Source organism: Saimiri boliviensis, chromosome 10, assembly GCF_048565385.1.
Source record: "Saimiri boliviensis isolate mSaiBol1 chromosome 10, mSaiBol1.pri, whole genome shotgun sequence".
NCBI lineage: Eukaryota > Metazoa > Chordata > Mammalia > Primates > Cebidae > Saimiri > Saimiri boliviensis.
This window is the reverse complement of record NC_133458.1, coordinates 84,911,503-84,937,843: the sequence shown is the minus strand read 5'-3', so window position 1 is coordinate 84,937,843 and position 26,341 is coordinate 84,911,503. Positions and strand designations below refer to the sequence as shown.

The 26,341-nt window shown below is 34.8% G+C and overlaps 1 protein-coding gene across 34 annotated transcripts in view; it reads right to left on the bottom strand.

Moving 5' to 3' along the window:
• The window catches only part of HDAC9 (histone deacetylase 9), a 1,049,458-nt gene that overhangs the window by 452,448 nt on the left and 570,669 nt on the right, over positions 1 to 26,341 (bottom strand). For 18 of the 34 annotated variants that reach the window (XM_074379585.1, XM_074379592.1, XM_039472773.1 and 15 more), the window contains one exon: positions 7,039 to 9,671. In XM_074379585.1, the coding sequence (XP_074235686.1) occupies positions 9,357 to 9,671 (315 nt within the window). In that variant the 3' untranslated portion in view covers positions 7,039 to 9,356. Of the gene's footprint in view, positions 1 to 7,038; positions 9,672 to 26,341 lie in introns of those variants that run through there. The other 16 variants (XR_012512159.1, XM_010349341.3, XM_074379572.1 and 13 more) reach the window with 1 other exon arrangement.

Sequence of the window (26,341 nt, the reverse complement as noted above, 5' to 3'; positions counted from 1 at the left end):
TGGGCACAGACATAGCTTATCCAAAGATCCTCCCTGATCAATACACATTCTTTAATACATCCTTCGGAACAATGATCAAGTTAATCATTTATACCTAGAGTTGGTTTAAAATTGGTGAATCCTTAGTTGAAGTTTCTTGAAAAAAATCCAGAATTTTATTTTATTTTGTTTTGTTTTTAAGACGAAGTCTCACACTGTCACCCAGGCTGTAGTGCAGTGGCACGATCTTGGCTTACTGCAATCTCTGCCTCTTGGGTTCAAGCAATTCTCCTGCCTCAGCCTCCTGAATAGCTGAGACTAGAGGTGTGCGCCACCATGCCCAGCTAATTTTTTTGTATTTTTAGTAGAGACAGGGTTTCACTGTGTTGGCCAGGATGGTCTCCATCTCCTGACCTTGTGATCTGCCCACCTCGGCCTCCCAAAGTGCTGGGATTACAGGTGTGAGCCACCGTGCCCCGCCCCAGGATTCTTTTTATGGGAGGTAAAAGGAGATAGAAGAAAAGGCAGTGGAGAGGAAGAAGAGGAATAATGTACTCACAGGGTCTCCCAAAGAACATTCCAACCTGAGGACTTCCCTGTAAGTCATGAAAGGGCTTCATGATTACATGTATATGTACATATACATATAATGAACACAATAGAGTACATATGCAGTTCCATGCATAGATCTCAAAGACAATGCAAAATGCTACTGTTTTTGATGCATACATAGGTTTTGATGCATACCTAGTCAAAACAGCATATCACTTTCCACATTCCGTAAGTTTTCTTTAAATATGCATAAAGAGGAGGCTGATTCACTCTCTAAGAAAGATTAATATGAATCGTTTTGTCTTCTCTCCAAGCTCTCACTTTCAAAAATTATCTATAGAATACATGGAAATAAAAAAATTAATACTATAAAGAGATCATTAAAATTAATCTAGATTTTATATTTTTATCTTAAAATGTATGCTAAATATCAGAAGTCATAGTCTATAATTCATATATAATCATAAATTATATAAATTAATATGGTATGAGTGATGTTTAATAATAAATTCATCAGGAAAAAAAATTTCCATCATTTACCATTGGCTGAAAATGAAAATTAAATAACAGCTCTTTTTACTAAAGCCATTTTAGAAAATATATTACTAATAAGGACACTGAACACAACAAATAGTCCATCAAGCAAAAAATGATTCTATATTTGACATAGAAAACAAAAGTGAGAATAAAATCATAGTGTGGAAGAAAATGGCCTTTAGCCATTTATATCTGAATAAGCTAAATGTAAAACAAAATCCATTAAAGTTCAGTTAAGCATTTCACAGGTTCCCTGAGTGGCTCTAGGAACAATGATGAACACAACAGACCTCAAAAAGCAAAATTATATAATGCCACATAGATAACAATTAAAGAAGAATTATATGGGAAACTATGGAACTGATTTCAACTTGGAGAGTTCTGGAGTGCTGGGGAAATCACAGGTGGCCTGGTCAGAGTAAAAAGGTTGAATTATGAGGACTGTAGCTCTCTGATACCATTTAGTTGAATTATTAGGAAGAAATTACTTCAGGCTGTACAGTAAATGGAAAAATGGTATTGGTATTTTACAGTAAGTTAATTGAATTAGGATAAATATCACATGATGTAAAAAGGGACTATTGCAATGAGAGAAGCATGGATTTGTTTTACTGATCATTAGTAGCTGGACAAAGCAAAGCCAAAGGGGAAGTGAAGGAATATGATGAACCTAAATCAGAAACAGGAGGACCAACTGCCTATATAGGTGACAAAGGAATGGAGATAATCAAAGATGACTGACTGTATGATAATCTGTCCTACTGCCTAAATGCTGGTCTCATCAACAACAACAGCAAAAAGAAAAAGCAGGAAAAACCACGTATTATGGATGAATTTGCCAACTTTGAGATGAGAATGGAGCAATAAGTGAATTATCCTTACAACTACTATGGATAACTAAACATCTGGTAGACTTCAAGTTCTCTTTAAGGTAAAGGAGAAGGATCTTTAAACCCTTACACCATTACGATGCCTCAGATATCTGCTAACACTAACATTTTATGCCTCTATATTAATTAAGAGTAATAGAAAGATACTGGCAAGAGCAAATATTCATCTGTTCAAGTTTTACAGCCCATCTATTTTCAGATTGATGTGATCTGTCAATTAACAAGATATAAAATGAGATGAAGATGATCTAAAGCAGAAACATAAATAGAAGTAAAAATATGTGAGTCACAAATGCAAGCCATATATATTCTTTTTGAATAGCCACATTTAAAAAGTAAAACAGGTAAAATTAATTTTAGTGATGTTATATGACTTAATATATATTTTAAATATTATCATTTCAATATGTAATCAGTAGACATCATCCTTATTGAGATATTAATATACTTCTTTTACTGTATCTTTGAAATCTGGTCTGCATTTTCTACTTAGGTTTTATCTCAATTCTTGCTGTCCACATTTTAAATGTTCAATAGTTACATGTGGCTATTAGTTGTGACAGTGCAAATGTAGGGTTTTTTCCAGAAATTTTGTCAGGAGAGGCATAAAGATAAAAGTGAAGACATGAATATTAGTTCAACATTTTTTTTTTTAAGACATGCTCTTGTTCTATCACTCAGGCTAGATCATAGCTCAGTGTGGCCTCACTCCTGGGCTCAACAGTCCTCCTGCCCTGGCCTCTTAGGTATCTAGGACTACAGGCACGCCTCCACACCAGGCTTTAACATAAAATTCAAGTGTAATTAGTAAATCTGAGCAACCAAGGTAGGATCTTAAAATCATATTCATTTCATGAATACAAATAACTGATTCAATTTTTAAAGAGCACCAGAAAAAAAGAAATAATAAACATAGAAGTATATCATTTCAGTAATATTTTCAGAAGAAAAAAAGGAACAGTATCAAAAACTAGAAAGCAACAAGGGTCAGCCACAGAAATATCAGAAAAGCAAGACCAAAATCAACTAGTAATTGCAACTAGCAATTGCAAAAACTGCAATTACTTTAGCATCAACTAATAGAAATAAGGAAAATGAAGATAATGTATGAGAAAATGAAGTCCAATAATCATGAAGTTCATATCTCTTTAAAAATAACTTAAATGCATGAAAGAATATTATTTTCAAAACAATGTGTATGACACAAAATTGATCAAAGGCCTAAAATTAAGTGCTAAAATTATATTAATAAAACTATAAGAAGACAAAATAAGTATAAATCTTTATAACCTTGGATTAGATTACAGTTCAAAAGGAAAAAGAGATAAACTGCACTTCAGCAAAATGCAAAACTTTTGTGCATCAGAGAACACTTAAGAAAATGAAAAGGCAACTGTCAGGATAGGAGAAAATATTTGCAACTTACATACCCGATAAAGTTCTAGTACCCAAAGCTTTTATATCTGAAGGCACTTAAAGCTCAAAAACAAAAACACAAGCAAGCCAATTAGAAAATGAGCAAAGGACTTGAATAGATGTTGCCCCTAAGGAGTTATAGAAATGGTCAGTAGCAAATGAAAAGATGCTCAACATCATTAGTCATTAATTAAATAAAAATCAAAGCAAAAATGATAGCAATGCATACCCACTTGATGGCTACCGTCAATAAAACAGGGCAATAACAAATGAAGAAGATGTGGGGAAACTGGAACCCTCATACATTGCTAGCAGGAAAGTATAGTTCAGCTATGTGGAAAACAGTTTGACAGTTACTCAAAAAGTTAAACAGTTACCATATGACCCAGAAATTTTACTCCTAGATGTATACCCAGGAGTAGTGAAAATATATCTTCACACAAAAGACTTGTAACATGAATGTTCACAACAGCATTATTCATAATATACAAAAAGTGAAAACTCTATGTCCAACTGCTGAATGAACAAAAAAAAAGTCATATAACCATAAAAGGGAATATTCCTCAGCCATTAAGAATGAAGTACTGATGCTGTGGATGAACCCTGAAAATCTTACGTGTAAGGAAAGAAGCCAGGCACAAAAGGGCATATAACACATGATTTCATTTATATGAAATATCCACAATAGGCAAATCCACAGAGACATAAAGCAGATTAGTGGATGTCAGGGGCAAGAAGGAGTGTGGGCTGGAATGACTGCTTAGTTAGTACAAGATACTTTGAGTTGGGGTTAATGAAAGTGCTTGGGAATTAGATACTAGTGATGGCTGGCTACACAGCACTGTGAATATTTTAGAACCTATTGAAGTAATTCTAGTAAATATAGTGAGAATAGCCTATACTTGAGTCAAAATGCAAAAGCAGCTGAGAACAATATACAAAAATAGAAGACAGGGTATTTTGAAAACTGAATCAGAGAATCTGAGGATCTTAGGTAAAAGGTATTAAAAATCAGGCCAGATTTCAGGAAGTGGTTTAGGGCACTTGGCCATCTCCAAAACAGTATTTCTGAATCAGCCTCTTCAAAGGGCTTGAAAAATGTAGATTACTGAGCTCCCAGTCAGAACAACAGAGTCAGAACCTCTAGGGGTGTGGTCAGAACCTGTTTCCCCCAAGAGGACTGTTATGCACATTTCATTAGAATACCACTTAAGAGGTCTAAAACGTGACAACTGTCTCTATTTTTCCCTTCCACAATGTCTTATACAGACTACTTAAGCCAAAATTATCAAGTGCATCCTTGATAGGTTTAAAAAGTCTGTAAAAGGCAGCATCCTGATGGCTTTGAAATTAGACTTTCTTAGCATTGGCTGGGGAATGAAGGCAAGAAGTAAAGGAGAGCTCTGCACCTGCTGAAATCCTTTCTTCTTCCCCCTAAAACTTAACCAAGTGCAGCCACTCTGTTTCACTTCTTCCTAGGACTTGGCTATGGTCAAAAAAAAGAAACCTGCAACTTTCACGATTAAAAATAGTTGAGCAAAATGTGTGTAAGGATTAGAACACTCATCTAACCGTAATCCTCATTAAAATTAGAAAAAAAAAAGTACTAATCACCAATCTCATAATTTGTAGAAACTATTAAAAAGAGATTATTGATTCAAGACAGTTTGGTAAATGCAAATAACAAGAGATAACAAATTGAATAAATTTGACAGAAGTAAGCATATGGGGCATATATAAAGAATTGTTGTACCAACACAGTACAATGGTAAAGGCTGAGAACAGGGCCACAGATGCAAAAGTGCCCGGGTTCTAATTAAAGCTAGACCTCCTAAATCAGTGACCTTGACTTTAACTTCGACTTAATCAGTGACTAAATCGGTGACTTTGACTTTACTGTTGCAGTGCTCTCATCTCTGCATTGGGATGATAATGGTACCTCCTTCATTAGGTTATTGTGAGGACCAAATGAGCAAACAGATAGATATAGTGTTTGCAACAGTAACTGGTGCATTTTGTGTTTGTGATAAAAGTAAACATCTTTTTGTAAATTAAAATGATGCCTGAAGGTTGCATTGCCTAAACTCGGTTTATAGCCTCAAAGATGTTATTATAAAATGAGATATAACAAAGAGAATATAAATAATTTTATGCCTATGTAGTAGATACATTGTTAGCATGACTGAAGTCACCTTCTCAATATCTTTTGTATTGCTCAGATTCTTTGATTGCCTTCTATATTTTCCTCTTAAAACGGAGATGAAGGGATGATCAATAATAAAGGGAATAAGAGTCCCAGACTTTGTTTTTTGTCATCTCCAAGTTCCTGATATAAACAGTTAAAATTTTAGACCTCAAATTATTTATCACTGTAAATCTTCAATAGTACACCCACAATTTATACATAGTACAGCTATTCAAAATTGTACAATTACTGAAAAAAAAAACACAAAGAAATGCCAAATTAAAAATAATACTATGTTGCCTACCTATATATCTGTTAAGTACTAGGTTTCAAAAAAAATGTTTAGTGTCTGAATTCCTTTTCAACATCCTTTGGAAAAAAGCCTAAAACAATATATAACAATTTCTAAAAGACGTTTGTCTTTCTCAGATCTACCAAAATTAGCAGTCTACACTTCATCAACCACTTTCACCAATGAGAAGGTGAATTTTTACTGCCAGAAGAAAATCTAATGATTATTTATTCCAAGAGTTTGCAAACACTATTTTTTCTGAAGAAAAGGTTTCTAATGTTAGATTGATGCTTTGTATTAAAACAGTCACCATATAACACTTCAGAAATCAGATACATACTAGAAAACATTTTTTACTTATCTAACTCTTATTTTAGGATCTCTGTTACCAAGTTAGCCTTGTAATTTTATAGTTTAAAGGCAAATTTCAGAAAATTATAATTAGCACTGATGGTATTTCTACAATTCTGACTATGTTATCAAATTTATGGTACTATAAAATGATAATCTATTCTGTAACAGTCAATAATGACAGCTCCAGATTTCTTAGTACTCTAATGCAACACTAATGTGACTTATAATAGAGTTTCCTTTACTTGAATCAGGCTCCTGTTCTTCACACTGGTATTTTGATAATTGTTACCATATAAGGGGAGATCATTTAATTACTATTTTCTCTTTAAATTTATGTGCTGTCACTTTCTACTTGTACTTCAAGATCTCATTGTAATAGACATAATTATTACAATACTTGGAAAAGTATTCATTTTAATATTTATTGAGTGTTATATTCAAGGGATTATGTTGAACTTTTTAAAAATAATTTTTAAGTTGAGCAAAGTTAGGAACTAACATCTATTTAGATGAAGTTTTATATTTAGAAGTTGACATTTTAATTTAAATACCAAACATGATAACATATCATGAAAAAGGTCACACTGGCAAAAGGAAAATGCAGCAAATTTTATATGTGTTAGCTATTTGAAAATTTTGGATGTAAATACCTGAAAGTCATTATTGTTGAATTTATTATTTTTAGTGATATTAGATATAACCGCTCAAAATGTCTTTATTTTCTTGTTTCAACAAAGACTGGCGATATATTTTGATATATAAGATCTAGTGTTCAAGCTTCAACTTCGATTAAATACGGCAAGTTTACACAAAGCCAAGTGTATAAAAGGGGATCTTTTAAAAAAAACTTTATTTGAGAAAGGAAGAGACTTATAACAGAAGGCAAGAAGGGAAACATACAAACAATATATTTACAACACAAAACAAGAGATCACCTTCAAGGGTGTAAATTATAATAAATACAGTAGATTTTAAAAGAGACATTTATCAATTAATTCTAAGATTATTTAAGTCCAGCTTTCCTTTTCACTGGTTCCAGGTAGTTTCTTGATTAAATTCAGACTATCAAATTCAAACAATTAACGTCCACCAACTGTACTGATGAAGCTCTCTCAAATGACATTATAAAAAATAGTTTTTTTTGTTTGTGATTACATATCTTTGAAGTAATATTATACAAAAGTCTGCTCAGCCACATGTTCCTCCCCAAATAAAATGTATTTTAAAAGATGCACTATCCCTTTTTTATGAGATTGAAAAAAGACTTTGAAGAAAATGAATATTTATGAGATGGAAAAAATATACAATTTTATCTTAGGCATGCCATATTTTTAATGCAAAACAACTGACAAAAAGTCATTTTAATATGAAGGAATATACTAACCAAAATATGTTGGTTATAGGGAGCGTTCCTATTATAGCTATTTGTCAAATTATCAGAAGGACTTTCATTATATGGAAAAGTTTTAAACTTTCTAACTTCTAGTTATGTTAATTTAATTTGACTGGAGACTTTTTAAAAAAGGATAATGTATCTTTAGCAGTAACATTTTTAAAGAAATATTTTTAAATGTCACAGCAAAATGTAAACAACACGTGCCAATAACATACAGTTGAACAATGTCTACATTTGGCAAAACTGCTGTATCTCCTTTGAAATAGGATACTACACCTTGAAATACCTCGGATTTAGAAATATAAATATTTTAATTAAAAAAAACTCACAAAGATTCTATGTCAATTTGGATTATCCATATTAAAGGGGTCTTAATACAACGAACCTTTAACTAGCTTAACAAAAGTAAACCTATAAAACAAGGTAAACATATCAAAAGGGAATATGAAGGAAATGTTCCAGTGAAAAGCTTCCGTAACAATTTCCCTACTTGTGGTGTTATTTTCTTAGACAATAAATCAATTCATAGAGCGCCGTTTAAAAACAGAAAGAGTAAAACACTATCCTCAGATTTTTTTTCCTACATTCCTCAGGACATGAATCACTTGGACTTCCTGTTTCCACAAGGCATTTCCTGTTCAGCCTCACAGAATCACTTTTCTGTAGGAGAACAGCAGGAACCTGACAAAGAACTGACTTAAATAAACAGTGTCTTCTGTTGCCTTCAAAGTTGTTTGTATTTTATAGCATCAAAGGACATAGTCCTTCTGAAGGTGCATTATGTACAAGTAAATTCTTTTGTTAAACCTATCTTGCCTAATTGTTATTTGCCAGAATGTTATGGTATATGTTTGTGTCATTATGGAATTATACTTAAGAGATTCTAGTGACAATATAAAATATGATACATCTTCTTCTTTTAAAAGTGATTTTGACTTGACATCAGATAATATCATCCTGTTACTGTGTTTTTTGCAATTGTAGATAGAGTACTGTATCTGATTGGACCATAATGCTGCACATAACTTCTCACCAACATTTGCATCTGCTTCATTTGCTCTTTTTTGATAGACAGTGTAATCAAATTACACAAAATAAAAGTAAAATGAGCAGTGCTCTATGTGAGACATAATCTAATATTTAAAGTAGTGCTGCAATTTGCGTCTATATATTTAAAACCACCTGTATTCCTAATATGTTCAATTGCAACCTACACAATAATCTAGGACTACTAGCATGGAAACCAGAACATTTCTACTTAACTAAAAAAAGAGAGGAAGGAAAGGGCAGACTACTTTTAACAGTGTTCAAGACTACAGTATGATACAATATGTACAGTGATGTGAAAATTGAATTCTACATGTTCCAAAAAAATCAAAAACTAATTGAATGCGTCATTGATCAGACTGGGAGACTATCCAGCAGTCACTGATCTCAACACATAAACTAAAAATAACAGTGTGAATTCGTTTTCCTTGAAGTAATTGGTGTAGCAGGCTTTGGGATAAATTTAAAGCCTATTAATTGCTTGTATATTATGTATCATACTTTTAGTGTAACAGGTATTTCCTTACCAGTGGATTTTCAATAAAACCCTGATATCTACACAGAGATACTAATATAGAGAGACCTCTATATAGATACATACATATATCTGCATTAGTTCGAATCCTTAAACACTGAACTCAAATCATCCAGAAATATAAACTGATAGGAAATCATATCCATTTACCAAAACCGTAATGCATTTCATGTTCAGATAATGACTTTAATTACAAATCCTGGAGCTAAATCTTTGCCTATTACCTGTTGCATAAAAGCAGCCTGCTCCCCAGATTCCATTTCTTGGATCTGAGCATCTTCATCACTGTCCACTGGTTCCTCCTTGACCTTCACAGCCCCAACTTGTCCCACTGTGTCATCCACACAAGCACTGCTGTCGCTCCTAGTGCTGTTGCCACTAGAGGGCGCTCTGTCTTCCTGCATCGCCTGGTCCCCCTGAAGCTCTTCCTCTGCTTCCTCAAGGTGACTGCCTGGTTGCTTCAGTTGTTCAATAGATTTCGAAAGCAGCTAGAAGAGAGTGTTCAGGGGTTCAAAATTCAATAGTTCTTGATGGTAACAGAGAAGAAAATCACACTTTGATTTCTAGTAACTCGTACACTGTGATTTCTAATCACTGAACATAAATTTCAGAATGAACTTGTAGGCAACAAGCTTCCTCAGTAATACTAAATCTGAAGTAGTACCATCATTCCATATTGTACATCTGGTAGGCAGGGAATAAGATCTTTAAGTGTTGGGTTTTTTTTTTTCACCCTTAATGGATCACTCTTTAATGCAGTTAGAACATGGTGTAGAAAAAGTTAAATAAACTATCCATGGAAATCCTGAAACTTTCAAAAGGACAGGTTTTGAAAGCTGAACCTGGTAATAATACTTTTCTCAAAAGATAAAAGGGGGTAATAAAAAAGCGTTGTCAGTATCATTTTCAACAAATGTTAAATGCTGTCTATAAAAGCGAGAATACAAATGCTCATAGTCTTTGTCTATCTAATTTTCTTGTATCTATACAGAGTAATCATAGTCAAATGATAAAACACCTTCTTATATATATTTGTAGGACACAGAAATATTCATTTTGATATTCTGAACTTTAAAAAGGTATATGATTTTTTTAAAATTTAACAAAATATTTTATGACAGACTCAATGGAAATTAAATAATAGAAAATAAGAAAATTACTTAATTTAAAAATCATTGTTTATCATTGTTTATTTTATAAATTAGATTGAACTCAACCTTCAGAAGTCAATCAATTAACTGCTTATTGATTTTAAAAGTTAACTGACAATATGCCTAACTTAAACAATAGCAAAATATCATAAGATGAAAGCTCAATAAATGGGGAAAAGTTTCAAGATTATTTCACCTTAAATTGGCCATTTGTTTTACTTCACAATGGCCCTGTGGACTAAATCAACTGTAGATCTTAAACTGTATTTTTAAGAGTTGTTAGTTTTCTGCTAAGTCAGTGTCTAGGTAAGCAACATGCCAATTATTGTAATAACTAGCAGCACACTTACAATACTAGCACCATAAACATGAATGCAGATTTTTATTTGTCAAATTCATGCTTACCTCCTACTCACACATGATCACAAAATACGTCTTTCAAAATGTGAATACTTGAGTACTCAGACTTTGATGGACACCTCAGCATCTCTAGGCTTACAGACTTCTCTGCAGTCCACACAACCTCAAATGGCCCTGGACACACTAACAAAGCCCGTCACTTTCACTACAGGTAGATTTATTAGGAGTTTTCATTCATTTTTCCAACAAATATTTACTGAGTGCCAACTATGTTCAAGACACCATGCTAAGCATTAGAAAAATAGCCACTGCTCTGCCCTCATGGAGCTTATAGTGAGTGTCTCAGAAAGACATCAGATACTTATTCTCATTTTCAAGTGTGCTAAATGCTTTGAAGAAAGAAACACAAGGTGTTGTAAGAGCATATACTGCTTGGCATAGCAGTGGAAATGGGGATTATTAAGAAAGTCAGGCTGAGGAAGTGTTATGTTTAAATTTAGACACAAAGGATGAAGGATGGAAAGGAGTTAGTTACTTGTGAGAGGAGTGGGAAGGAGGGGTGGAAATAAGAGTGGAAAGCATTTCTGGTAGAAGGCAGGGTGTGTGGGGATCTTGGATTGGAAAAGGAGACCAGCGCATCTAAGTCACCAAAAGGCCAGTCAAGTTTGAGATACAGAGTAAAGTGCTGAAAGATACTGTTAAAGAGCATGATACAATTTGTAATACATTTTGGTGAAGAGTAAGAATCTAGAGAAATAAAATATAACTTAGGAAAAACACATGTAAGACCTAAATATTATCAAACATAAATCAGACATGATCAAGCTAAGAGAACATATATATCAAACAAAACTCATATCAAAATGAAGAAATTTGAATATGAATTTTCTTTGTGCCTACCATCTAACAGCCACTGTTACTGGGCAGTCAGAAGGACATTCATTTCGTAGTGGTTTAGATGACTTTCAGTATATTTTAGGAAACTATTTGCAGGACTTTTGTCCCAATTCTGAGTACTAATAAGCTCTTCTTGTCTTTAATACATAATACTTTGGACACTGCTGAGATTCTAGAGAAAAAAGACAATATAATCATCCTAAATTTTGACTACAAAGTTGTAGGATCCCGTTTAATTAGCTGTTTAAGAGAGAATATGCAGTAAGCAAAGTATTAAAGAAAACTTCCTAGTTTTGGCTGGGATGTCAAGAATAATGACACTGGGTAACAAATATCCATTCATTACTCAGAGAGAGAGAGAAACTATCAGTCAGTGCTGCAACCCTTACTCATACCTCAGACTACAAATAAGAGCAGGTGAAGGGAGCTTGTGGGAAGAAGGGATTTATCTGAGAAAATATATTAGCCAGGTGAAGGAGGCTGCAGGAGCCCATCAGAGAAACTGTAAGAAGACTGGACAAATGCTCACTGAGCTGTAGAAGCTCTCCCTCTCACTGACAGCATAGCTGAAAAGTTAATGGGAAATTGCTCAGTACAGCTAGTGGACCAATGATACTAAGGGGTCAAGTAGATACCTAGAGAGGTGTTCAAAAGGTCTGCCAGTAAGTGCCTCTTGATGATAGTGGAAGAACTATATGGGATGTGTGGTCATGGAATAGGAACTGAGTGCTGGATAAAAAAAAGGTAAGCCAGAGAGCCAGTGTCCAGGAAATGCCATGTCAGAAGTCCCTGCTTACTGGGGAAGGTGGGGTGGGGATGAGGGGACATGACTTTGAACCCTAGCTAGCTTCTGGATGTCTAACATTACAGGAAATAGTAACTAAGAGGAACGCACAAATATCACCCACCAAGTAAAATGACTCTTCTGTTGTGATTCTTCTCCTTCCTATCCCTGGCCACATCATGGCCTCTCAGTGTCTTGACCCCCTAACCTCCAATGATCTTGTCCTCCACTCTACCTCATTTCCCAACATTATGACCTTACGTAGTAAGTTCTGATCTTTGTAAGTAACACTACCTTCCTCTAAATCTCAGTTTCAAACATCATTCCTTTCTTCTGGCTCATCCTCAGAATATTCTGATCACAAGCATTCCTCATTCTAGTGGGTTTTCCAAGCCACATTCTTGCTACACATTGTCCCCTTCATTTGCTCACTTCCCTTCTTGATGGACTAGGTTCCACACTTCATCATTAAAAACCACTCCTTTATATTACCATCAGTGCTCCTGCCCCTTTCAGTATGGGTTTTACTGGACAAATAAGACGTCTAACCTTGGTCAGCACTAAATTTCTGCTAAACCCAAGCAGCTGAATGAGCTAGGAAACAAATTACGATCATGCTGAGTGTTCTCCAGATTCATGACTACACCCTCCAATGGGGTCTCAGTGCTGCCTGGCAACCCTATTCCACTTTTCTAGTTAATTTACTGTTTCATACTACATCCCCTGCCTTCAGATCTCTAACATACCCCCCTTTTTCCTCACTCTCTGATTACACCTTTGCGTCTCATTTCATTTAGAAAATGGAAGCATCCCAAGAGAAACAGCCTCCTGCTACCAGCACATTTATTAAGCAATCCCATCCCCCTCTCCTGCTGTTATAGTGAATGAAATGTCTGCACTCCTATCTCAGTCAACTCCTTGCCTTATACCCTGGATCCCTTCCACTCCTGCAATTATCCATTCTGCCCTCCATCACACATAGCCCCTCTCTGCTGAAATGTCCTCACTAGTATACTTTCAGCAATGTCATCCATCTTAAATAAAACTTTCCTTGACCTCCTCCCCCACCCACACCATTCCATACCTCTCTTCCCAATCAAACTCCTTGAGTTATCACTTTTCACTATCTTCATTTCTCTATTCACATGATCTTTAGAATCCAGCCAAATAGGCTTTCCTCCACACCATTTAACCAAAATCTCTTGTTAAGGTCAATAATGACTGCAGTGATGCCAAATCCAGCGGCCATTTAAATATGATATTAATAGGTGGCAGCAAAGAGGAAGGATTTTAGAAAGGGAAATAAGACCAAAATCATAGCAGTTTTGCAAATAAGAGACTGTTATTACTGTTGCAACCAAATACCAGACAAACTGAGTGTTAATTTACTAGAATATAACTTTCCGTAATTAGCAAGTTAGAGAAAATCTCTAATACTAACATAACCCTGAATTTTCATGGAACCTATCATATGTACTTTTTTTTTTTTTTTTTTTTTTTGAGACAGAGTCTTGCCCTGTCACCAGACTGGACTGCAGTGGCATGATCTCAGCTCACTGCAACCTCCACTTTTTCCAAGAGCAGAATTCCTTCATGGTTTGTAAAAGAAATGTTTCTTGACATAAACAGTAACTTGTGAGTAGAAATCACATGGATATAAAATGCTGGACTTGAAAATCATCTAATAACATTCTTTAAAATGCTTATTTTTTAAAAGAAGGAATCGCATGCCCAAAAAAAGACAAGCCATCTCTAAGATTGCAAAATATGAATTTGTGAGTTTTTAAAAAAGAGTAGGAACTTAGAACTTTTTATGCCTACCGTTCTACTCCACGTTTTGCTCTGAAATAGCTATATATTCTGATGACAACTGGATTAATATAAACAATTCCAATCTCTCCCCTGAGCTCCAAACTTGCATAGTTAGCTGCTTACTTAACTTTCTTAAATCTAGAATATCTAATAGATACCATAAACATTAAATACCTCAAAGATCACCTTTATTCCCATCTAACCCAAATGTATTGGTCACCCAATCATTCTCATTTGAGTAAACAGCTTTACCCAACTGCATGAGCCAAATATTTGGGATTTATCCTTGTTTCTATATCGCTCATCTTTTTCATTTAATTTGTGAGCAAGCCCTGACAACTCAACCTCCAAAAATAAAGCCTTTATCTTAACATGTTTCTCCATTTAAACTGCTACCACTGTGCTCCTAAATACCATCATTTTCACCCTAAACTACCCAAAGGCCCTACTCTGGGCTCCCTGATGGCCCTCTTGGCCTTCAACAGTACTATCTCTTACAGTAGCTCTAATAATTCTTTTTAACATATAATTTTAGTAACATTAACTCTTTGCTTAGAATCTCCCACTGACTTCCTATTAATAAAATTCAAACCTCTTACCATGGTCCACAGACTTTCTACAACCTGGTCCCACGGACTTATCTGATCTTGGTTAGGAGCTTGTCTTCTCTTTTTCATATCCTCCAGCTACCCTGGCCTCTGTTTGCTCACCCACAAGGCCTGAGTCTATGCTGTGCTCTCTCTACTCCCTCAAATCTTTACATGACTGACTGGCTCCTTCTTATCATATTTTAACTCTGTTATTATCTCACTAATATATATTCTTTAGAGTCCTTATTATTGTCTAGCATATCCCTATCTTTGTTTGCAATCTAGTTCTCCCCCCAACTGTAATATAAATCTCATGGGGCATGAGCTTTATGTTTTTAATCATTTTATATCCCAGTACCTAATACCTTACATGACACCTAGTTGGTGCTTCATAAGTTTCTGGAAAAATTATTAATACTTAGTAACAATGCTTTGACACTTTTCTCCTAAGTTATAGAACAAAATCAATGTCTACAGGAGCAATAACTATCCCCTTTTCATCTTCTCTAAAATAAAATATGCTCTTTGTAAAGATTTACAAAATACAAAAAAGACAAATTGGACATCTGGAGCCAGTGTTGCAAAATATAAATGCAGAGAGGGAGTTAATCTACACTTGTTATTTTATTTTAGGTATCTAAGCCTTTTTTTTGTTTGAACAGTCAAATTTGTCAGAGTGGAAAAATTTTCAATTAACTTCAGCAAGGAAAATTTACAAACAAAAGTCAAAGAGAAATTCTTGCCTGCCAGATTTGAATTATTTTCTATATTTAAAATAAAAAGTTACTTAGTGCTATTTGTAGATTTCCGACTATTTACTAGGAAAGGGAGAGTTTGGAATTTGTTGTTTTCTATGTGTTTCTCAACTACAGATATGACCACTGCAAAGCTGGTATGGGCTAACCCTTGTCTAATTTGTACTGCCACTGAGTGCCTTCAGATGTAGTAAGGAGATGTCTGCTTACTCTCAGTGGGGTGGCAGGGTCTCTCTGGTTGAACATCTGGAGGTGATCCCCTAGCAAAGTCGAGCTGTTACCTTGCTGGCTAGCAAACAGAAGACAAAACATCTGTGGGACAGATAAATGTGCAAGCCTGTGTGAATCTCTGCTGAGGCCTCATCTGTAAAACACACTGTGTGCCACTCGTCTGACACCAGGTGAGTTACTTCGGTGGGGAACCCAGCAGAGATGAAGAAGAGGGCAGCTGCACAGCTTCTCCTTTGCTTTTTGTTTGTGCTCGTACTCATCTGTCAGGCTGTCTCTCTATTCTCCATGCTACTATACAACAATTGTGCCCATCACTAAGCATGCCATGAACAGTCTATAACCATTCTGGGTTTGTAACACACACCATGCACTTATATATACTCAAATAGACGTTCTGTGCATCAGATAGCATGGTAATTTATCCAAATTTTGAACATCTTCAAGGATTACAACTAAACTTCAATTCTTATCAATCCCTGCTCAGGTCATAATTATAGCAAATCCAAAATTTCAGTGTCTAACATTTCATGTTTAATATCATAGATTCTGTTGGCACAAATGAAAAATTCATCAAATAGTATTTAAAGACTATGTCACTAATCTTCACATGTTAGCACTTTAAGTTCACTTCTATGTCAGTTACATTACTTGATATGTCTATAAGTCACTATAAGCATAAGTAATTTTAAATAAAATATGCCTAAATTCTGTAATTTTAATGTTTCCCACAGAAATCCTTTGAATCCCAACAAATATCTTTAGATACAAAATATCAATGTAAGAACAGGATCATATAAAGAGCAAATTGGTTCCTGATAGACTCTGATTTTCTGACATTGTCAATACACCATTAAATCCAAGTGTTTGAATATGATTATTAAACTATGCAGAATGACCTTCAATGCAACTCATCACTTGCTTTCTTTGCCTCAGATTTTCAGACAGATTGTCCTTGGGGAATGGCAATAGCACAAATTGTTGTTGTTTTCCCTTTTGTTTTTTTCCTTTTAAATACATGTAACATTCTTCCTTGGGAAGATAAAACCTTTCCCTTAAGCTCCAAGGAAACTAGATTTAAAAATAATGATAAAATTCAGTCTCAATTCACAAATAGATTAGGTATGGACCAACTGTCCTCAAAAACAACATGCAGAGCTTGGAGGACTTTCAAATTGAGAGGTCTACTTGGAGTAGAACTCCAACCTCAAGCCAAAATAATATTCCATGTCATTTCACTTCTGTGCATTTTAGAAAAATAATCAGATGAACCAAAATTAACAAGAGAAGGAAGATTTTTTAAATATTGGTTCATTATGCATACAAATTGAAGTCTAAAAGGAAAAATACCATTTCTAAGCCCTAGTAAAAAGCTTCAGAATTAATCTAAGCACCAAGTGAATTTTTTAATAAATACTGATTCATCCTTTAACTCTAAATGATTGTCCAAAACCATGCCTGCAACTCATTTTTTTTTCCCCTTGGCTCTCAAAACTTCGTAATATTTCAGTTAACTTCAGTAAGTATTCCCTTTTGGGAAGGAAACCAAAGGTTTGTTCCAACTAGTTTGAGAACATTGCCCACTCATTTTTTCATTCTTCCAACAATTTTTTATTGAGCATTTACTATATGCCAGGCCTTGGGAAGAGAATGGTGAATCAAGCAAGATCCAAGCACACAGTAGGGGAGGCAGAAAATTAGCAACTGAAAAATGAAATGATAGGGAACGATGGAGGAAGGTGAGCAGGTGAGTATTGGATGGGCAATAAAAGCCCCTCTGAAGAGGTGAGCTATGAGCTTAGACAGAGCCCCAAAACACCATCAAACCATGAGAAGACCTGGAGGTTGAGCTTTCCATACAAGACAGTGGCTGCTGCAACTCCTGGAGGTGAAATGAGATTCCCCAAAGATAGGAGAGGGGGCCAGTGTGGCTGGAGCTCAGAGAGTGAGGGAAGGGAGCAGGAGATGAAGGCAGTGGGAGGGGGCAAGAATTGGATCATGACATCCTTGCAGGCCAGTAAAAGTGTTTGGATTTTATCCTACAAACAAGAAGGAACAACTAGGGTATTTTAACCATAATATGATTTGGTTTGCATTTAGAAATGATCATTTTGGCTGCTATGGAAGACTGGATTTATGGAGGCAAAAGTAGAAATGGGAAGACTGAATTTTCAAAACATACAATCTTCAGCAAGAGTGTGGAATCCTTAAATAAGATTTCTTGGTTGGGGGCAGGGAAGCAGTATTCTTAACTAGGACACAAATAAGCAGTTTTCCTTTCTTTTATAGCACTACATCATTTCATGTCCTTTAAAAATTACGTAACAGCATTTTTTTTTCCCTGATAATTTTTAGGATCTTCAGTTGACAGTACAGTTTCTGTTCAAGTTTTCCTCCTTTTCTGTTTAAGAATAGAAAATAAAGGCACAGTGAGGAAAGGCATCCTTGTTTTCTTTGCTGATCATTGATGGTTTTGGAGTGGGTCTCAAAATAGACAAAATCTAAAACCAGTGAATCACCCTCTTCTAACTCATAAGCATCTCCCTTTCCCACATTGATCAATTCCTTACTTTGGCAAACTGGAAAGCAGGGCAAGCCCAATTAAACACAGTGACCAACAAAGGAAACAATCAGCAAAATGAGAAGACAACTCACAGGATGGGAGAAAATATTTGTGAATTACCCCTCTGACAAGGGATTAATAACCAGGATATATGTGGAACTCAAACAACTCAATAGAGAAAAAATCTAATAATCTGATTTTAAAATGGGCAAAAGATCTGAATGGCCTTTTCTCAAAAGAAGATATATGAATGTCCAACACTGTATGAAAAAATGTTGAACATTAGTGACCATCAGAGAAATGAAAATCAAAATTACAATGAGACATCATCTCACCCCACTTAAAATGCTTTTATCCAAAATATGGACAGTAATGAATGCAGGTGAGCAAGTGGAGAAAGGGGAACCCTCATAAGCTGTTGGTGGGAATGTAAATTAGTACAGCCACTATGGAGAACAGTCTAGAGCTTCCTCAAAAACATAGAAATAGAACTACCATATGATTCAGTAATCCTACTGCTAGGTATATACCTAAAAGAAAAGAAATCAGAGTATCAAAGAGATATCTGCACTCCCATGTTTGTCACAGCACTGCTCACAACAGCCAAGATTTGGAAGAATATAAATATTGTGTAAGATTTCAGTAGTGCTTACCATGTTTACAAAGCACTTTTAGATACGTTCTCTCATGTAATCGTCTATATAAACCTCTAAAATTTGCCAATTATGGAATTATTAAACAAAAAGGTTAAATATCTTGACCAATCTTGCAAAACAAATAATTGTGCAAGACCTCAGAAACCTCCTGAAAAATCTATCAAGCATTATAGATTTGCAATTCACATGAGCTATGCATTTTATAGAATCATATTTGATGATAATGATCTGTTTACAGGTCTTTGAGCCACTTAAGGGAAAGAACATGCCTTCTTTATTTTCATTTCCAGAATGAAGTATAATGGTTGTTAATAGATAAGTCTTTGTGGAACATCATCAATTACTCCATGACTGGAGACTGTTGTAGTAGTTTATATTGCTAGCTGATACAACTAGGTTAATAGCAAGAGAGTAGCAGTACATTTAAGATAAGAGATCATAGCTCTGGATGCAATTCTGCCTGCAGGAAGGGAAGTACTCTAGACCAGATGACATTTCAGGGTCACTATAGTTCCTGATTTCATAAGTAGTTAGAAGAACAACTGAAAAATACAGGAAAAGAAGAACTAAAACCAGAAACTTGCAAGCTACCAAAATATGTTAAAAAAAAAAAAAGAGAGAGACTGCTACCCACTGGCAGTTTTCATGTCTACAAATCACTTAACTATATTAAAAATTCCTTAGCAAGACTTAATTTTTTCATTCTGTCACATGAAACTACTTGTCAAGGTTAGGAAACAACCAAATTATTTAGGTTCCCTTTCCCTTTGAACTGCCTAGAGTCAACATCAGTCCAACAACTCACGTGGTTTAATTCCCCAGATATTTTTCTTCCCCCTCTTTTCTTACCTCGGAGTCATGTCAAACTATTGTTTTTCTCATTCAGTAAAAGCGTGTCTGACTAGATCCACAGTGCAGAGTGAAAAGGAAAGGTCTAGGTCCCTTCCCTTGGTCTCCAAGTTATGAAAGCAGCACTGGGAATGTTTATGAATGCTGCACATTAATCCACTGAAATGGTCATTTAGTTTCATTTCCAAACAGAGGATTTCATCACGTCTAATAATAGAAAACAAGCCACTTTCTGTATATTATAAACCATCAACTTGTAATTATTTAGTGAAATACATCTTTATAAATTCCTTGTGATGATATAAGCTGGTATTGTATAAGTTGATTTTTGTGGAGACCATTACATATTTAAAAGAATCTATTTATATTAGGCCAGTTATCTCAAAATAACATCGATTTAAGGGTAAAGTCAAAGTTTCTTTTATAAACCTCTATAGATACATAAATAATCTAGAAGGCTTTTTACTGTTATAAAATTAAGACTGCCTTTCATTGCTTGCTAAAGTTTTTGGACATACTATCCATGTAAAGGGCAAAATGTAATCCTAAATTGGTGATTAAAAGACCCTGCATGGAAACAAGCTGTCAAATGGATGGAGAGAAATTAAACCTGACAACAGTAATGCCTACTTTCCTAAATGAAAGCCCAGTTCAAGTTTCTACTCATCCATTTTTCAAAACTTAAAACAAGGCATTTTCCAAACCACCCATAGATGAGATGCCAACATCTGCATTTCAGTTGAACCTGATGAAGTCAGTAACTTCCAGCTTCAGGCTTGCCCAGAACTTCTGTGAGAAAATGTTTCTCCAATCTAAAACAATGGCAATGTGACAACATGCGAGAAAGGAATGAAGTGTGGCCTGGCTGTAGTTGGCTCTGTAATGCATTCACTCTGCACCATTTGGGAAACCTTATAATCCAACAGGATATCTGAATGTCTCACCATCAGGTCCACGTACAAAGACTGCCAAGTGAGTAACTGGAAGGAGGGCCATGTGTGGAAAGTTGGGAAGCAGGGTTGGGAAAGGGGATTTCTTCATACTGGCAAATCTAAAGCAGTACAAAAGAAAAATAAGTTCACCCTTTTTTTTTTTTTTTAAATGTTCGTTTGTTTGCCTTGCTTTTAATTGTGAATTTCCTACTTTTAGATAAAAATAAAATTAGGAAATGCTGGTTTCCTGGACTGAAATTTTAAGCACAAATGGTTCAGGACAGGCTTTTGTGTCACAAAACCTACGTCAGGATTCCAGCTCTGCACCAGCCTTACCACCTTGCTCAATCTACTTCAACCCTGTAAATTTAATTTCCTTGAACTAAAAAAGAGTGCGTTGTTAAGGCTGAAGGGATAATATACATAAGAATGCTGGTATGGAGTTCATCTCATAGTATGTCTTCCATATAAAAGAGAGCTGATAGTATTTAAATGACCGCTACCCTCAAGGTATCAATGGAGAAGGTCCTGAGAAGATGCGCAGTGCCTCAAATAAGGGGAGGAAGAGGTATACTAGAAGAAACAGGTAGAGCAAAAAGTCAGAAGTGGGTAAATGGCCCTTGTCTAATTATGCTTAACATTTAATTTGCTCACAAGTAAGCCATGGATAGAATTACATTAGAATACAGATAATATAAAGTATCTGTTTGTTGTTTGAGAACATGAAGTATAACTTTAAAAATGTAAGCTTTTTGGAATATACACACCTGTAAAGAATTGTTCTTCTAATTAATTTCCTTCTCAAAATATATCTGTTTTTCAATAGTGAGCAAAATAGTTCTACATTATAACTGCCTTCAGGGACACTTTACAAGAAACACGTTCACACACACACACACATACACATGCTATGTTTGTATGTGACCACAGGCATGAAAGAATATACTCTCTAAGTTTGCTGTGGATGGACAGTTGGGGGCAGGGAATGGGTATAAATCATAAGGATTTCAGAGAATATATAGCATTCATGTTAGTAAATTATGTCAGAAAAGGAATAAAACAGATACTACTCAAAACAGTCAAATTTTTTTCCAAAAACTAATGAAAGCTCACCATTTGTTCAGATCTGGCATTTGAGCATAATTATACTCATGCCTTGCTAGTCAGAACACAACATCTACCTGTTTTAATAAGGCCAACACAGGACATCTGCTTGACCTTACATTTACTGGTCTTGTCTTAGATATATTTTTATTATGATAAAATAGCACCATGTCAAAATGCCTAAGTATCAGAGTTATAAATATAAAATAAATACTTATATCTAGACTGAAACTTGGCATATATAAGATATCATCTCATGATTTATATGAGTTTTTAAAAAAGTGTTGGCTGATAGCCAGTCATAGGAATGCATAAGGTATTTATCACAGAGCATATAAGAAAGAGAAAAGGCAAGCAAGAAAGAAAAATAAAGGGAGTGAGATATAATAAGAATAATTCAGAGAAGTAACTAAACTAAGTTTTATTTTCTTAAAGTCAGCAGTTTTCTTCCTCATGTCTTGTTTCTTAATACTTAACACACTGTATTACTGTTTGTTTGAATAATTCACTCCCTGCTCCCCATCCTATAAGCTCCATGAGGACACTGAAGGTCATTTTGTTAGTCTTAAAACTGTGTCTGCCCAAACATTTGATGATTTGTTTAATGCATCCATACATAGATTAATAATTCATTAACAATGTACGAATTTTCTTAAAATTTCTGTTCTTGTGGATTTAATGGAATGAATATGAAAAACATAGACATTAATAAAGCTATTAATATTCCTAAAATAGAAACTGTTAGGCATGAATCGGTGCTATTTTATTAATATTATAACAGATAAATAGGGAATAATATTGTCAAGGAGATAGATGGGGCATGGCAGAGATCTATGTCAAATTACCTTACAACAAAAATGCCCGGAGAGATTTTGAAAAATTTCTGTATATCCTTCAAACAGTGAAGTGACTAGAGATTTGCCCTTTTATTTTTTAGGGAGAGTTAGGATACTTCTGAAAAATCATCAATATGTCTAAACAACTGTTATGTATTCTGTTTTAATCAATCACAGTTTTATTTTACCAGAAAAAAAAAAAAATCCTGGGGTAATATTTAAACTTGAAATGGGCTCAGGAGAAAACTGCCAATACCTTATTACTTTTTGTTTGCTATTTTGTATTTGAGGGAAGTTCTGCCTTAGAAACTTTTTTCTCCAATGAGAAAAAGAAGGTGTACTGCCAAAAGCAGCAGTCTTCTCTTGATGCTTGTATAAAGAAACTTGATTTTTTTAAAAGGTTCTTCATGGTATTGGGGAAAAATGACATAAATGAATGTGCAGTGACACCATTGCACAAAAATAATTAATACCATACATGAGCAACAGAAATTCTTTAATGCATTTCTGATTTTTAAAATCTCAGAAAAGAACGTATGTTGTAAGCCCTGATTTTGTTATAATTATACTCCTCAAAACACTTTCATGAAAAATAGAATATTCAAACTCATGAGCAGAAATAAATCATTTTGATTGGGTTTCCTCTCCAGCCTAGCACTCTCCTTTCTGACTTCCCCATTATTTACTGTTTTTTGTTTGTTTGTTTGTTTCCAGGGATGTTTCTGCTAAGCCTTTGAGCACTTACACCATAACTATACGAGGCAAATAATCTTAGAACATACAATATCCTACAAATATCCCAAATATGACATTAAAGTATAAGGCAACAGGTAAATTATTTTGTATGAAAACAATTACACTGTTTAGTTATACTGAACATGAATATTTTATAAACACACTAAAATAATACAAGATACGAAAAATTCTTTCAAAGTAAGTTAATCACTGCATCACCTGTGCCCCTAAAACTACAGCTTTGCTTCTAATTCTTTTGAAGATTATTAGCAATTCAAACATTACTACAAATTTTATACCAGGAAGCCCATCATATTTAATCTGACACAGGTTCCCACTCCATTTGTTTCTCTAAATTCCTCAAAAAAGAACCATAAAAAGGAAATAAAAGTAAAAGACATATTTAAGTCATTTGTACTTCTACATCTTCATGTGTATCTTTATTTCCTGCTATAAGTATCGCAAGAGTAAGGACCATCACTTGTTTGAATGGATTACATAAAGGTTCTAACACGGAAATGGGGAAAAATGACAAAGTTTCTGTGATGATTTCTTACTAATGGGCATTCTAAATGATTAAATCAAATATGTAACAATATATTATACAGAAACATGTTAGCTTTGGGCATCCAAGTTATAAATCTGACCCAATGTGAAATAAATATCCTTGTCACCTCATGGATGCAGGTGAACACTAGCCATTCACTTCTTGAGGGTTCTATTGTGAATACTTCAGAATAGGACATGGGTTTGGTATTTTCTTTAATAAGCTTCCTCTCTGTCCCCTTAGACAACAGAGAGCAGGTAAAATATTTTCAAAATCTGGAGAATACCCAATGTGCATATGCCAACTTGATTAAACATATGGAATACATACTTGGAGAAAAGCCAACTGGCGACCTGCTTGAGTCATCTAAACACCCAAGCTGAGAGAGGTTAACATATAAAGATCAGCTTTGGACTTTGAAGTTTTCTGGTCTTCATTTTACCTAATTAAGACAAGATTTAATAATCAAACCACTGTACAAACATGTACCTAAACGTATAGGTTTGTTTCTAATTTTGGGAAGAATTCTTAACAGATTCTAAGGAATCAGCTCCACATGGGAAAAGGTCTCTGATAAGACTTGCTTTTCTCATTGCTAAGATGCAAATGCCTGCTTTTCATCTGAGTTTTATCCAGTGTGACTGAGGTTAGCATCTGCCTGTCAAAATCTCAGGTTTGATATTGAAAAGGAAAGACTCTGATATTAGCATACCATCTGAATCTGAAACAGTGGCAATTGGTTAATAAAAAAAAATGTATTCCAAAATATTCTTAAAGGTATTCATAGAAACCATCTGTAGATCACAATATCAAAGGGAACAATTTACCTACTTTACCCATAGTAGAATATATACATTCATGTGTTTCTAAAAAATAGAATCAAGTGTAGCAGCAAAGTATATCTACTATCTAATACTAGTTTTATAAACCTAATTCTAGATCAAAATAATATAAGGCAAAAAGTAAGATCTCTAATCTTCCCTCCCACCTACATTTCTTGCACTAAATACTGGACAATTTTTCAAGTATACTTAATAATTTTAAGTTGTGCTGAAAGACCACAAAAAAACAAACATGATTCTATCATAATATGGAAAACATATGCAGAGTCACATACAAGTCAATAAGTATTTTGCCATTAGAGAAGGAAGTTCGCTCTATCCTGATGACCCTGATTTTATATAAAATAATTTGATAATGAAATAATTTAATAAATTTAGCGAAGTGCTACAGCAATAAAATAGGCATAATCTAATGACACAGAAAGAGTCTGCAATGTATAGTACAAGGTTAGAGAGAGAGTTGCTGCTGCCAGCCACCACCCTATCTCCAGCACCCCCATTCCACACATACTTTTGCTACTTTGAAAGTAGCAAAGGACTAGGCTGGAAGAACTTCTGTTCAGAAGCATGGTGTTCAACCCATGCTTCATTCATGTCTCTGCCCTTGTTATGATGGAGGCTAAAAGAAGAGAAAAAATCCAGCAACACTTGTAATTAAAACCAGCACATGGTAAATACCCTTTTCCCCTACTGCCATTAGAAAGATATTAGGCATCTGCCCATGAGAGTTTACTTCGTTTTGTTTGTTTCCTAATCATAGTACAACAAAGTGATTACTAAGCCAGGTTTTAGCTATGCATTTATCAGTAAACAAAGTATGAATTTGCAATATAATGCCTCTCATGCCTCTGGAACATACTTGTAGATGATATAGCACAAAGGCAAGGGAATAGAATCTTAATACTCAGGACCTTAATATTTTCCAGCCATTTTCCAGAAATGAGAAGATGGTGCTTTTTTAAGCCTACCACAGCAAATAATACTGGAGAAACTGTCCAGACCAGGTTCTTTAATATCACTTTGCTTACGAATTCATAGAAAATGCTTTACTGGCCTGTCTGATATTGCACTGCAATCACTGTTGCTTTATAGTTGCCTCAGCAGGAGAGCTCCTAAGGATGCAGTCAGTATCTGTCCATTTTAGCTTCCAGGAAGAAATGATCACAAGTTTCTGAGAAACTACTCCAAAGGCTTATTGGAATGAAGTGGGACATATGCAAAAACAAATGTAACATAGAAGTATACAAGTTGCTGAGAAGTGCCTTACTGGCTAACCTTGGCCTATCTGCCATCACCTGTAAAAACTTTTTGACATGTCAACACACCACATTCAAGTCTGCCGCAAACATTTTCTGCAACAATAAAAAATGAGGCTCCACATATATATATATATGGGCTTGTATACCATAAGAGATACCTGATCTTAAAGATCTTACTAATCTATCATATCAATTTTGCTACACATGTCTCATGAACATAATGGTAGTTAAAACACTGACATTGTGATGGTGTCCCTG